Source organism: Lithobates pipiens, unplaced genomic scaffold (genome assembly GCF_037356315.1).
Source record: "Lithobates pipiens isolate NorthernLeopardFrog02 unplaced genomic scaffold, aLitPip1_a1.2 Scaffold_8, whole genome shotgun sequence".
Taxonomy (NCBI): domain Eukaryota; kingdom Metazoa; phylum Chordata; class Amphibia; order Anura; family Ranidae; genus Lithobates; species Lithobates pipiens.
Genome location: NW_027507903.1, coordinates 103,979,663 through 103,994,320, shown reverse-complemented (window position 1 = coordinate 103,994,320; position 14,658 = coordinate 103,979,663). Strand labels below are relative to the sequence as shown.

The 14,658-nt window shown below is 41.3% G+C and overlaps 2 protein-coding genes across 2 annotated transcripts in view; both read left to right on the top strand.

The window, feature by feature from the left end:
- Nucleotides 1-14,658, top strand: part of LOC143961979 (uncharacterized) — a 76,722-nt gene that overhangs the window by 36,121 nt on the left and 25,943 nt on the right. The window lies entirely within an intron of this gene.
- Nucleotides 878-2,691, top strand: LOC143961242 (olfactory receptor 6N1-like). The gene has a single exon (XM_077470479.1). It carries the CDS (start codon nt 1,095-1,097, stop codon nt 2,022-2,024), a length of 930 nt encoding a protein of 309 aa, XP_077326605.1. The 5' UTR covers nt 878-1,094; the 3' UTR covers nt 2,025-2,691.

Sequence of the window (14,658 nt, the reverse complement as noted above, 5' to 3'; positions counted from 1 at the left end):
GGGGGCCCAGTTCTAAAGCTGTGTAAGGGGCCCCAAAATTTCTGATGGCTGCCCTGCCGTCAGACCTAGTCTGCTGGAAAGTCCAGTCGTGTGTACGGGGCATAACTCTCCCCTCTCTACTATTCCTACAATTAAGGGAGTAGGAGGGAAGATAACATCATTATAAAAAGAAACAAAAAAGAAGGAAAAAAAAAATAAGAAACAGGAGCGCTGTCTATTCTCATATAAACTTCCTAAAATGTCCTTGTAGCTAAAGTAAATGGGCTGCTATTTCTATTGCAGTGTGGTATACTGCTGCCCTTTTTAATGCATTAAAGAAACCCACTAGAGAACAACAAATGCCAGAACTGAAAAGAATAATAGAAAGATAAAAGATACTTGAATCTGCAGGGAGCATAATGTGATCAAAGGGCATTCAGAACATCCATAGTTATTCTTGTGTCTTGTGAACCCATGGGCCTGGGTAAATGTGCACCCCTTGCAGTTACAATCTGGCTGAAGACCAAGATTTGCGTGGTAATTCAAAGTGAAGCAAAATGCTACTATAGATTATTTAAAGTAAATATATTACAGTAAATTGCAACAGTTCGGAATGTGCTCAAAAATATTATAAAGATTTGTCTCCTACTGTAATATGGCCTACTTATAATGAAAAACCAAATAAAACATACATATTTAACCTAAGAATAGGTGATTGTTTGTTTATTTTGATTAATTAACTGTTAAGAAAAATACCTGTGTGCATGTGAGTATTACAGGGTGGCCTCACGGGATGAGAAAATAATTGGCCTCCTCTCTAGACATCATATGCTTAGATTAGGGAATTGCTTGTTTTTAAATTAAGACCATAGTAAGGTTTATACAGAGCCTTGAAAAGCCTTGTGAAGCTGCTTCATTACTAAATCATGAAACAAAGACATGCCGTATTAAGCACAAGTTTTTGCAGAATTTATCTTGCTTTAAAAAAAAAAATGCACTTTGCAAGGTTTCTGATATTGTACCCGAATACAACATCATTGTCATATAAAATTACAAAGTAGATTACAAAACATTTTAATTTAACCAATAAATAATCTCTACAACTGGAAGCTTCAATGAACCAGACAATAACTGAATTTATGATTGTGGGGTTTTCAGGACTGGAGTCGTCTCGCCATTTTATTTTCATTATGTTGCTCTTAGTGTACTTTCTCATCATTTCTGGCAATATAACGATAGTTCTTGTGATCTGGGGTGATCCACAGCTTCATACCCCCATGTACATGTTTGCTGGAATGTTGTCTTTTCTGGATATATGTTACACTGCTGTAACCATTCCTCAAATGCTGGTGATATTTTGGATCGGAAGGGTATACATTGCAGTTTCTAGCTGTCTCCTACAAATGTATTTTTTTCACTCTTTGGGGATTACTGAGAATTATCTTCTGACTGTGATGGCCTATGACCGCTTCCTAGCCATTTGTAATCCTCTACGATATACTACCATTATGACTTCTAGGTGCTGTAAGTTTCTAGTCTTCTGCTGCTGGCTCTGTGGCTTTATGAGTCCTGTGACCAAGCTGGTATTAGTATCTTTTTTGCCATTTTGTGGATCTAATGCAATACACCATCTTTTTTGCGATTTGTCGCCGCTACTACACGTGGCTTGTGCAGACACATCAGACAATGTCATTGCTGATTTTATTATAAACTCGTGTATTATTATACTGACAACATTGTTCATTGCCTTGACTTACATCAAAATCCTTATAACAATCTTGACTATGAACGCAGCGGGACGCAAAAAGGCATTTTCAACCTGTGCTGCCCATCTCTCTGTAGTGCTGATATTTTTTGGAAGTGTAGCATTTATGTATATTAGGCCCCAAAAAATCTATGCACCAGCATATGATCAACTAGTGACCATTAATTATACAGTCCTGACACCCCTGTTAAATCCACTGGTGTATAGTCTAAGGAATAAAGAAATTAAAAAGGCACTTAAAAAGTGTCTTCAGATCAACCTTAGAATTCAAAAAATGTGATCTCTTCAATATAATTAGTACAAATTATTTCAGAACCCTTGAAAGATATTTTAAAATGTATTAATTTGATCCTCGGAGTGATTAAAAACAGTGGGGGAGATTTACTAATATTGGTGCACACAGAATCTGGTGTAGCTATACATAGTAACCAGCTTCTAACTTCAGCTTGTTCAATTAAAAAAACTAGAAGCTGATTGGTTACTATACACAGCTGCACAAGATTCTGTGTGCACCAAGTTAGTAAATCTCCCCAAATGTATCCATCACAGTAAAGTAAAACTTGACAGTATTGGAAATTTTTTGTCAGTGGTACATTGCAGAGATGGGGCTATGTACAGTCAACACACTATTGTAAAGTATTGAAATACACATATACAGTATCCCACAAAAGTGGGTACACCCCTCACATTTTTGTAAATAATTATTATTTTATCTTTATCTTTTCATGTGACAACACTGAAGAAATTACACTTTGCTACAATGTAAAGTACAATGTAATGCATGTAAGTGAATAGTAATGGTGTTTATTTACATAGGTGACAAGTAAGTGAATATAACAGTGCACAACCAACCCCAAACCCACAAACAACAAATGGTATATATAAATAAATGGGAAATACCGGAAATTTTAACAAAAGCTAGGCCGAGGTCATACATGAGGGGGGGGGGGGGGGTCAGCAGATGGGTAAGGATGGGAAACCAACAGGACAGTGAGAGAACAGATAGATGGGCTGCAGAGACAGGAGGGACAGGACCAGGATGGGCTCGGGGTCGGGAGAGATCAGGTCAGATGCAGGCTCAAGGTCAGAATACAGGCAACAAGGTCAGGGCACAGGGAGAGAGATACCAAGGCAAGCATGTGAGGGCTTTCCCGTATTTATGAGACTGCAGTAATTGTCCTCATGTAACACATGAGCGCAAGAAGTGTTGTCTGCTCCATACTGCCAGGATCCATCTGCTGGTGGATATGCCAATGATGACATAACACCAGCAGATAAAGCCTCCCCTGACAATTACAAACTGCCAGGAGACACGTGCTGGTGGACCTCGGTAATGCACGCCAAATGATGGATCTTACCAGCAGACGGACCCTTTCTTGACACACAGCTTCAAAGAGACACATCTGATTCAATCTTTATCTTAAGAAATAATTACATTATACATTTTACATTTTGATATTGTTTTGATATTGTTTTGCTATTTTACTATTAAAAACATTTTTGAGTTTTTACATGAGAACTGAACGGATTTTCTTGGAGCTTTCCTCATCAATATAATTTACAGAATATCAATATTAATACCATAAAAACTGTATTTTAACAGTCACCTCCACACTTCTCCACCTCGTACAACCAGAGAACACATTTTATTAATTGAGAAAATGCAAAGCATTCTCTAAATGGTGCCTGTGCCAAGTGCCCGACCTCCTTTGTTCATAATGCAGCAGGGCAGGTGCTCAGCACATAACCTGAAAGCAAGTGAAGATCATTGGAGTAGTGGAGTAGTGTTTGGAGTGGTGTTTACTACTGTTTCCAACATTTAGAGGGATCCCACAGGTATGGTATATTCATAATTGCATTGGTCCAAAGATGTAAAAAATGCCATACCTGGTGTGACGGACCACCTGGCACCCCGCTTGGGTGAGCATTGCACCCAAGAACTAGACAACACTAGCTTAGGAGCAAACTGGAATTGACTTTATGGTAAATTATATACCACACAAAATCAGGTAAGAGCTTGATCACATTATCCTAAGCAATGCAAACTGTAAACAGTAATATCAATACATCTAGTGTACAGCTAACATAAACATACCATTATAGTTTGGTAACTAGGTAAAGTTGGCACAATACTAGCAGACAGACAGAAACAACGGGTGAATCAATTAACAATGGGGATTCACACCTAGGAGGCATACAGTGGGGAATTATACACTGAGAGAAAAGACACCTTAATAAAAAGATTACACATAGCAGCAGGAGACCTCAGCATCAGTTTGTTGTAAGCTGATTATAATCTTCTGCTTAGAGTCTCTGAGTCTGGGGTGGGGGCTTGAAACAGTCAATGCTGGTTTTGGCACAGAGGCCCCAAATCTGTTTCCAGGTCCTAGGTTTTTCAGGGAGACATGGACCCAAATCATAAGGAAAACCACCCCAAAGGCCCCCTAGGCACATACCTCCTAAAGAACAGATCCTCATTTAAAAGCAAGGGCCCATAGTCAGTACACAAGAGGCTACCATGCAGTCAGAGGTGTATGTAGTGAAAATAGTGCCTATAACAAGCACTGAAACTGCACCCCTGTCAAAACATTTGAAACCCATCTTTCAGGTAACAAAAAAAAAACAACAAAAGCCAAGTCAAGCTCTTTAATCTTTCAATTAACAAATTATGGATTGGTACTGATAACCAGCATTGATGAGCTCCACTGATAGGCAGCACTGATGATCTGCACTGATAGGCAGCACTGATGAGCACTGATAGGCACTGATAGGTAGCACTGATATGGGGCATTTACAGGCACTGATAAGGTAGCACTGATGAGAAAGCATTAACACTGATGGACAGCACTAATCGGTGACATTGACACTGACAGGTGGCACTGATAGGTGACACTGGCACTAATAGGTGGCACTGATGAGCTGCACTGATAGGTGATACTGGCACTGACAGGTGGCAATGTTGAGCTGCACTTATAGGTGACACTGGTACTAATAGGTGGCACTGGCACTGAGGAGCTGCACTGATAGGTGGCACTGGCCCTGATGAGCTGCACTAATGAGCACTGGTAGTGATTTGCCTAGAAGGCACTGACAGCCCCCCCACCCGCCCTCCCTTCCAAACAGTAAACCCACTTCAGCTAGAGCCAGTACACTGAGCTGCACTTATCTGCCCGACTTCCCCAGCCACATGCAGAGGCAGAGCTTACTTGTTCTTGATTGGTGCTTCTGCCTTCTTGCTGCCAGTGGCACCAGCACTACCCACACTCTTTTCCACCAGCCTCTTGAGCCGGCCTCTGGATGATGTCATGCCGCCTGGGACGTCAACGGGAGGAGCGCCCTCAGCCTTTGCACACTAGTACAGAGGCTATGCAGCGCAGCGTTCTCTACAAGGCAATGTATGTAGCGCCCGCCCGGGACACAGATGATAACAGGTTACTCATTCTGCACCTCTTCCATTTAGTAAATATCACACATTAATTCCAAGTCATTTTGTGATTGGAGGAGGGCAGATTGTGGCCTTCGTCTGCACCTTCTCCATTCACAGATTGCCTTCCACTCTGTAAAAAAGAATGCATGTTTTCTAAAAGGAGGAGGTAAAGAGCAAGTAATCCGCTATCTGTAAACTTCAGTTGGAAGTGTATACATTTAAGCTCCAGGGATTTGGTGGCCACTATACTGTACTTGGGGATAGACATGTGCATGTGAAGTTAGTTTTGTTTCTGAAATTTTGACGAATTCGAATTTTTCATAAAATCGGATGTATCCGATATTTCAGAATTACAATAGTACCGAATTTAAATTAATCCGAAATAATGAAAAAAAATTCAAATTCAAACCGTTTTTCAAATCAATTTGAATAGATTTTGAATCAATTTTGAATAGTTTTTTTAATTCAAAAAGTTTTCTAATATCCAAAGAGAATAAAATAGAATAGAAAATAAAGGAATAGACTTGACAAAAATAGAATAGAAAAGAATATAACAAAAAATAAAAGAATTTAACATAAAAGAGTAAAACAGAACAAAATAGAATATAAAATAGAATAGAGACTAATAGCATAGCATAGAATATAAAAATAATAGAATAAATATAACCATCTTCTGAAATTCAAATTTCAAATAGAATAACATTTGAATTGCCAATAATTAGAGACTCCAAAAAAAGGGGAGGAGCTGGGCCAGCACAGACAATAATTAGAGACTGCCAGAAGAAGAGAGGAGCTGGGTGAACATAGACAATAATTAGGGACTCCCAAAAGAGGGGAGGAGCTGGGCCAGCACAGACAATAGAGACTCCCAGAAGAGGGGAGGAGCTGGGCCAGCACAGGCAATAATTAGAGACTCCAGGAAGAGGGGAGGAGCTGGGCCAGCACTGACAATAATTAGAGACTCCGGGAAGAGGAAAGGAGCTGGGTCAGCACAAACAATAGAGACTCCCAGAAGAGGAGAGGAGCTGGGCCAGCACAGCCAATACCATATACAGGATGGAAATAGATGACTGTCCCCTGTACTGACTGACCATTATCGCATGGCCTACCTGTTGGATTGGCTCTGCAGACTCCTCTTCTCCATTGCTGATACCTGCAGGTTTCCTGCCAATCCTGTGGACAGGTTCGTTGGTGGCGGGGGGGTCCTGTGGACTTGTACGGCCAATTACACAGCAAGACCCTTTATCTCCATAGCAACAGTGGGACCCCCCCTTAACCCAGAAATTGTGAGGAGCCCCCTCTGAGAAAATGTGCCCCCCATTTTCCTTCGTCTTCTGCAGCTTTGGGAAGGTTTGTGGTTTGTGGGGACTCATCTTAGGAAGGTCCAGTATTCATTGATCAGATCCATAGACATTCCCTGTCTGCTCACATTTACAGCACATTTTACATTCATACTCTGGAGTAAAAGAGACAAAGAACTTTCCTCCAAAATTTCCATCCAAAGAAAACATGCACACTTTACACGTGTCTGCCCGCTTCTAAAAAAAAAAATATTTTGTATTGTGGTCACCGATACAAAATGGAAATATGGCAGAACACGGCATGCTGCAGTGAAAGCCACCACCATATCAGTCTCTGGTCACATTTGTGCATTCCGGTAATGCGCACAGAAATGTACGTTTCCACACAATCCCGGAACATGCAAAAATATGTGCCTCACGCGTGTAGTGCCATTTATTATAAAAATCCAAACTACCCTATCAAAATTGCCCCCATCGAAACTGCCCCATCAAATCTGCCCCATCAAAACTGCCCCATCATACTGTCACCATCAAAATTGTCACCATCAAAACTGCCCCATCATATTGCCACCATTAAAATTGCCCCATCCTATTGCCCCGTCAAAACTGCCTCATCAAAATTGCCCCATCATATTGCCGCCATCAAAAATGCCCCATCAAAATTGCCTCCATTATATTCCTCTATTATAAATCAATAGTAATGGTGTGGCTATGCTCTCCCCCAGGCTCTGTATTCAGAGCTGAGATTCTCCAGGTGCCTCCACCACCTCACATCACTGTGTATAAGAAGCTTTGGTAACCATGGCAACAAAAGCCTGGTTGCCCTTATTTAAAATGGCGCTGGCCGCCACCTTGAATTGCGTCATCTCTGGTTTTGAAACAACGTGATGCTGTGGCCCAGCGATGCCTATTGCCTCCTCGGATTGATGGCAAACATCTCCCAGGAGGCATTGCAAACTGGAAACAAAGCGATCAGCCATGACCGAGCACAGGAAATGAAGATTAGAATCCTAAATATAATAGTGAATATAAAAAAATGATATGCTCATTCTTTTTAAACACACACAGTGGCTTTAGATGCCAATTATTTTAAAATATGGGTGGAACGCTGCTTTAAAGGGTTGAAACAAATAAACAATATAGTTTGGTAGTGAAAGGGTTAAAAACTGAAAGAAGAAAAAATAATTTGGCAATTGAAGAGAATAAATCTCCCTAAAGGGGGTGCAGACAGCAATAAAAACCTGACAGGGGTTGTAATCCCTCTCCACTCCATCCAACACTAACAATAAACAGATTTTCCTTTAGTTATACTTTAACATATGGGCAAGAAATGTAAAAAAAACACATTGCTTTCGGCGGTGAAAGGATTAAAAATGGGGAGGGTTAAAAAAGAAAATAAGCTGGTGTGGCGCTGAAAGGGTTAAAAAATAAAACTTTAAAAGATCTGTTTTGAAAAAAAGGGTATATAGAAAGGGTTAAAAATGAAAAAAAAAGTTTGGCAGTGAAGAGGTTAAAAACAAAGGGGGGGAGGGGTTAATAAAAAAAAAGGAAAAACATTTGATTTGGCAATGAAATGGTTAAACATTGGAAAATAATTGGTGTGTAATATGAGAATGATAAAAGAAAAGAAATGAAAAGATTTGATGTGCAGGGAGGATTGATAAGGCTCCATTCACAATGATATCATAAGAATAGAGATCTTTATTTCAGTCATGGGTTAAATCTCATTCACAATAACTGTCACTTCAAGAAAAACGTGTCCTTCCAGGAGCCGTATACCTATTAGATCCGTAAACTGATCCTACAGGCTGAATTCACAAAGCTCCTTAAATGTCATTCAAATGCTCCTTCCACAGAATGTAAATAGCAAAAGACCAATCTGGAACTATTTCTTCCAAAGTGATGAAGGAACAATGTTATAAAGCCATGATGAATGCAGACACATTAAATCAATAGCATCCCCCAGGCCACCTACAGTGTCCCATCTGATAACAAATAGAGATCATGCACCTATCAGCAAGACCAACATACACATAGGAAGGGCTTGAAGATCAAACCTACCAAGCGTATCCTCAAAACTCAGCGCACCTGTCAGAACAAAGACATAGCGGCCACCTCCCGCTTCATGGCCAGCACTGTGGCTGTACCCTTTTTGTTTTGACATTTCTAGTATTTCCACCGGCCCCATTGTGTTCCTCCTGCCATCAATTGCTATCACTGGTGTTGGCACCTCTTCTTACATCAGTTTTGGACCCTTTAGTAGTGTGCATTAGCTTGATTACATTCTATATACATGGTGAGTTTTATGTTCATGTTGTGTGCCCCTCTGTATAGTGCTCAGACCCTCATGGATATTCATTGAACATATTATTTATATTATATCTTTTTGATACACATTTACTTTGATAACAGAAATGTTTATCTACAGTCATGCATACTTATTAATAACTGTTTATGCAAATTGTTTGCATTATTGTTGGTATTTTTTGTTTTAATTGTATTTGTCTTTTTGTAAATACATATTGTTTTATAATCTCCTGAAGAAGCTGAAAAGCGAAACATGTTGAGCAACAAGCATCACACTGGTTACAGTAGCTACTTTATGTGTATATTGTACATCTGCACTGAATTGTTTTTATGAAATGTGGATAACATTCATTGTCCCCCATTTCTTTTAAAACTTTGGACTCCAATAAAGATGTTTTTATAACAAAAAAATTTTCTGTGTTTTGGCACCATTAAAATCCCCTTCTCTTCTAAAATTCTTTGAAAACTATTGATAGATACAAAATAACTGAAACCCTTTATTGGATCCTTATTTCCTATTGATCAGGGGTCACCCACCATATGTACACATGTATAGGGATTGCCACAACCATTGATGAGTGGCCACCCCCAATATGTACACATGTATAGGGTTTGCCATGAACATTGATGAGGGGCCACCCCTATTTCTTCACTTTGGGGTGTGGCAGAGTAATCTGCAATGCATCAGTTCCCGTTCCTGGGTTCTTCTATATCAATTCACCGCAACAATTCAAGGGATTACAATAAAAGAGGCCTGGTGTTTAACCACTTCAATACAGGGCATTTATACACCTTCCTTACCAGACCAATTTTTAGCTTTCAGCGCTCTCACACTTTGAATGCCAGTTACTCAGTCATGCAACACTGTACCCAAACAAAATTTTTATCATTTTTTTCATACAAATAGAGCTTTCTTTTGGTGGTATTTAATCACCACTGGGTTTTTTATTTTTTGCGACATAAGTGAAAAAAGAGTGAAAATTTAGTTTCTATGATAAAATGTTGCAAATGAGTAATTTTTGTTCATAAATTTTGGCCCAAATTTATACCGCTACATCTCTTTGGTAAAAATAAACCAAATTAGTGGATATTATTTAGTCTCTTTGAAACTTATAGAGTCTACAAGCTCTGGTGCAAATCATTGAAAATTGATCACATCTGATCACACCTGATGCACTGACGGCCTATCTCATTTCTTGAGGCTCTGAAATGTCACGAAAGTACAAATACCCCCCAAATGACCCCTTTTTGAAAAGTAGACAGTCCAAGATATTTAGTAAGAGGCATGGTGAGTTTTTTGAAGTTGTAATTTTTTACCACAATTCTTGGGAAAAATAAGAATTTTTTTTGTTTTGTTTTTTTACAAAATTGTCAAAATAACAAGTCATGTGATGTTCACATGGAGATTCTGGCAGCATGTGACATTCACACGGAGACACCACCAGCATGTGATGTTAACACAGAGACACCATCAGCATGTCCCGTTCACACAGAGACTCCACCAGCTTGTGTCATTCACACGGAGACTTCACCAGCTTGTGTCGTTCACACTGAGACTCCACCAGCATGTGACGTTCACACGGAGACTCCACCAACATGTGATGTTCACACGGAAACTCCACCAACATGTGACGTTCACACGGAGGCTCCACCAACATGTGACGTTCACATGGAGACTCCACCAGCATGTGACATTCACATTGAGACACCACCTGAATGTCACATTCATGTTGAGAACCCACCAAAATACCAGGGCAGCCATTTGAATATCTCCTCCCATGAAGATGAGGTCAAGCTTAACCACTTAAGGACCGCCGCATGCCAATGTACGTAGGCACAATGGCACCGACAGGCACAAGCATGTACATGTACGTGCTTGCCTTCCAGCGGGTGGAGGGTCCGATCGGACCCCCTCCCGCTGGATGCGTCAGTCCGTTTTGCTTCAGGAGCGTTGGCCATCCCCCCTCGATCGCTCCTGGCGAATGAGAAGCTTCCCCTGCCTGTGTATTGTAAACACAGGCAGGGAGGAAGTGATGTCATTCTCCTCGGGGCGGTCTTTTTGACCGGACTGCGAGGAGAACACAATAGTAAGTGCACCAACACTACACTGACATGTAGGTACACATAGGCACACAAATCCCCCCCCGATCCCCCCCGCCCCCACCTCCCAGTCACAGTGTCACTGATTGCAGTGATCATTTATTTACTGATCACTGCATTTAGTGTCAGTTGTGACAGTAAAAACTGTCAGGGCAGTTAGTGTTAGGTCCAGGGTAGCCCCCCTACCCCCCCAATAAAGGTTTAATCCCCTGATTGCCCCTAGTTAACCCTTTCACCCCTTTTGCCAGTATCACTAAGCAATCGTTTTTCTGATAGCTGCATTCGTGTCACTGGTGCCGCTAGGTAGCTAGTTATTTTTTAAGGTTCACCGCCAGGTTTTTATAGCGCTAGGTACCCCGATATACTACCCAATAATGGTTTTAACCTCCTGATTGCCCCTAGTTAACCCTTTCACCCCCTTTTGCCAGTGTCACTAAGCGATCGTTTTTCTGATCGCTGCATTAGTGTCACTGGTGCCGCTAGGTAGCTAGTTATTTTTTTAGGTTCACCGCCAGGTTTTTATAGCGCTAGGTACCCCCATATACTCCCCAATAACGGTTTTAACCCCCTGATTGCCCCTAGTTAACCCATTTCACCCACTTTTGCCAGTGTCACTAAGCGATCGTTTTTCTGATCGCTGCATTAGTGTCACTGGTGCCGCTAGGTAGCTAGTTATTTTTTTAGGTTCACCGCCAGGTTTTTATAGCGCTAGGTACCCCCATATACTACCCAATATTGGTTTTAACCCCCTGATTGCCCCTAGTTAAACCTTTCACCAGTGATCACCGTATAAGTGCCACTGGTGACGCTGGTTAGCCAGTTAGTTATTTAGGTTCCCGTCAGGTTTTTATATAGCGTCAGGGACCCCCATATACTACCTAATAAAGATTTTAATCCCCTGATTGCCCCTAGTTAACCCTTTCACCAGTGATCACCGTATAAGTGTTACGGGTGACTCTGGTTAGTTAGTTTGCTTTTTATAGTATCAGGGCACCCAGCATTTATTACCCAATAAAGGTTTAACCCCCTGATCACCCGGCGGGTGTTATCAATTAGGTTTTGGGGTCAGGGTCTGCGTCACCCCAGGCAGCGCCAGGTTAGTGCCAGTACCGCTAACACCCACGCGCAAAGCATAAACCTCCCGTAGTGGTATAGAATCTGAACAGATCAATATCTGATCTGATCAGATCTATACTAGCGTCCCCAGCAGTTTGGGGTTAAAAAAAAACGCATTGTTAGCAGGATCAGCCCAGATACCTGTTAGCACCTGCGTTTTGCCCCTCCGCCCAGCCCACCCAAGTGCAGTATCGATCGATCACTGTCACTTACAAAACACTAAACACATAACTGCAGCGTTTGCAGAGTCAGGCCTGATCCCTGCAAACGCTAACAGTTTTTTTTGGTAGCGTTTTATATTTAAATCCTGAAGGCAGTGCTTGGTTTTCTGGGTCCCGTACGTGGCTAGGCTCCCAAAAAGTCCCCCACATGTGGTATCCCCGTACTCAGGAGAAGCAGCAGAATTTATTTTGGGGTGTAATTTCACTTATGCCCATAGCATGTGTGAGCAATATATCATTTAGTGACAACTTTGTGCAAAAAAAAAAAAATTGTAATATTCCTGCAACTTGTGGCAAAATATAAAATATTTCATGGACTCAACATGCCTCTCAGTAAATAGCTTGGGGTGTCTACTTTCCAAAATGGGGTCATTTGGGGGGGTTTTGTGCTATTTTGGCATTTTATGGCCTTCAAAACTGTGATAGGTAGTGAGGAGTGAAATCAAAAATTTGCACCCTTAGAAATCCTGAAGGCAGTGATTGGCTTTCAGGGTCCTGTACGCGGCTAGACTCCCAAAAAGTCCCACATATGTGGTATCCCCATACTCAGGAGAAGCAGCAGAATATATTTTGGGGTGCAATTCCACATATAACTATGGCATGTGTGAGCAATATATCATTTAGTGACAACTTTTTGTAAACTTTTTTTTTTGTCATTATTCAATCACTTGGGACAAAAAAAAATATTCAATGGGCTCAACATGCCCCTCAGCAATTTTAACTTCCTTACTTTCCAAAATGGGGTCATTTGAGGGGGTTTGTACTGCCCTGCCATTTTAACACCTCAAGAAATGAGATAGGCAGTCATAAATTAAAAGCTGTGTAAATTCCAGAAAATGTACTCTAGTTTGTAGACGCTATAACTTTTGCGCAAACCAATAAATATACGCTTATTGACATTTTTTTACTAAAGACATGTGGCTGAATACATTTTGGCCTAAATGTATGACTAAAATTTAGTTCATTCGATTTTTCTTATAACAAAAAGTAGAAAATATCTTTTTTTTTTAAATTTTCAGTCTTTTTCCTTTTATATTGTAAAAAAGAAATATCGCAGAGGCAATCAAATACCATCAAAAGAAAGCTCTATTTGTGGGAAGAAAAGGACGCAAATTTTGTTTGGGTACAACATTGCATGACTGCGCAATTACCAGTTAAAGCAGTGCAGTGCGAAATTGTAAAAGGACTTCTGGTCCTTAGGCTGACAATTGGTCCGGGGCTGAAGTGGTTAAAGAAAAGGATAGGCAGATCTTGGTGGTAGGGAATTCTGTTATTAGAGGGACAGAGAGGGCAATCTGTCAGAATGACTGCGATCGACGAACAGTATATTGTTTCCTGGTTGCACAAGGTGAGGACATTGCAGATTTGATGGAGGGATTGTTGGATGGGGCTGGGGAGGACCCAGCTGTCAGCAAGTGGCTGAAGAACTGGTGCAGGAAGGAGGGGTTTGGCTTCCTGGAGACCTTGACTGACTTTTCACTTGGTTACTTGCTCTGCAGCAGGGATGGACTACACTTAAATGAGCAGGGTGCAGCTCTGTTGGGAAAGAAAATAACCAAAAAGTTGGAAAAAATGTTAAATCAACCATGTGTCATTCACATTGAGACTCCTCCAGCATGCAACGATTCTGTTGAGACTCAGGCAGAATGTAACTTTCCCACAAAGACGTTCAAAATGAGACTCCTCCCAAATGTGACATTCACAATCAGTCTTCTCCAGAATGTGATGTTCACAATGAGACTACTCCAGAATGTGATCATAATGAGACCCCTCCAGAATGTGATGTTCACAATGAGACTACTCCAGAATTTCACGATCACAGTGAGTCTCCTCCAGAATGTGACATTCATAATGAGACTCCTCCAGAATGTGATGTTTACAATGAGACTGCTCCAGAATGTGACATTCACTTAAAGAATTTACCAGCATGTGCAGTTCACACCGAGACTCCACCAGCATGTGACGTTCACACTGAGACTCCACCAGAATGTGACGTTCACACTGAGACTCCATCAGCATGTGACGAAGATGGGGGCAAGGTTACAAGAAAGGATAGGCACATACTAGTGGTAGGGGATTCAGTTATTACAAAGATACAGAGGGCAATCTGTCACAAAGACCATTATCACCAAACAGTATGTTGTTTACCAGGTGCTTGGGTTCAGAACATTGCAGATTGCATGGACAGATTGTTGGATAGCGCTGAAGAGGACCCAGCTGTCATGGTTCATATCGGTACCAATGACAAAGTTAGAGAAAGATGGAGCGCCCTACAAAATTATTTCAGGGACTTAGGGGCTATATTAACCACTTGCCGACCGCCGCACGACGATATACGTCGACAGAATGGCACGGGCAGGCATATGGGCGTATATATACGTCCCTGCCTGCATGCGGGTGGGGGGCCCGATCGGGCCCCCCCCCCGGTGCCAGCGGCGGTCG

Excerpts from the sequence above, each read along its gene's own strand:
- LOC143961242 (XM_077470479.1), top strand. The coding sequence starts at position 1,095 with ATGAACCAGACAATAACTGAATTTATGATTGTGGGGTTTTCAGGACTG.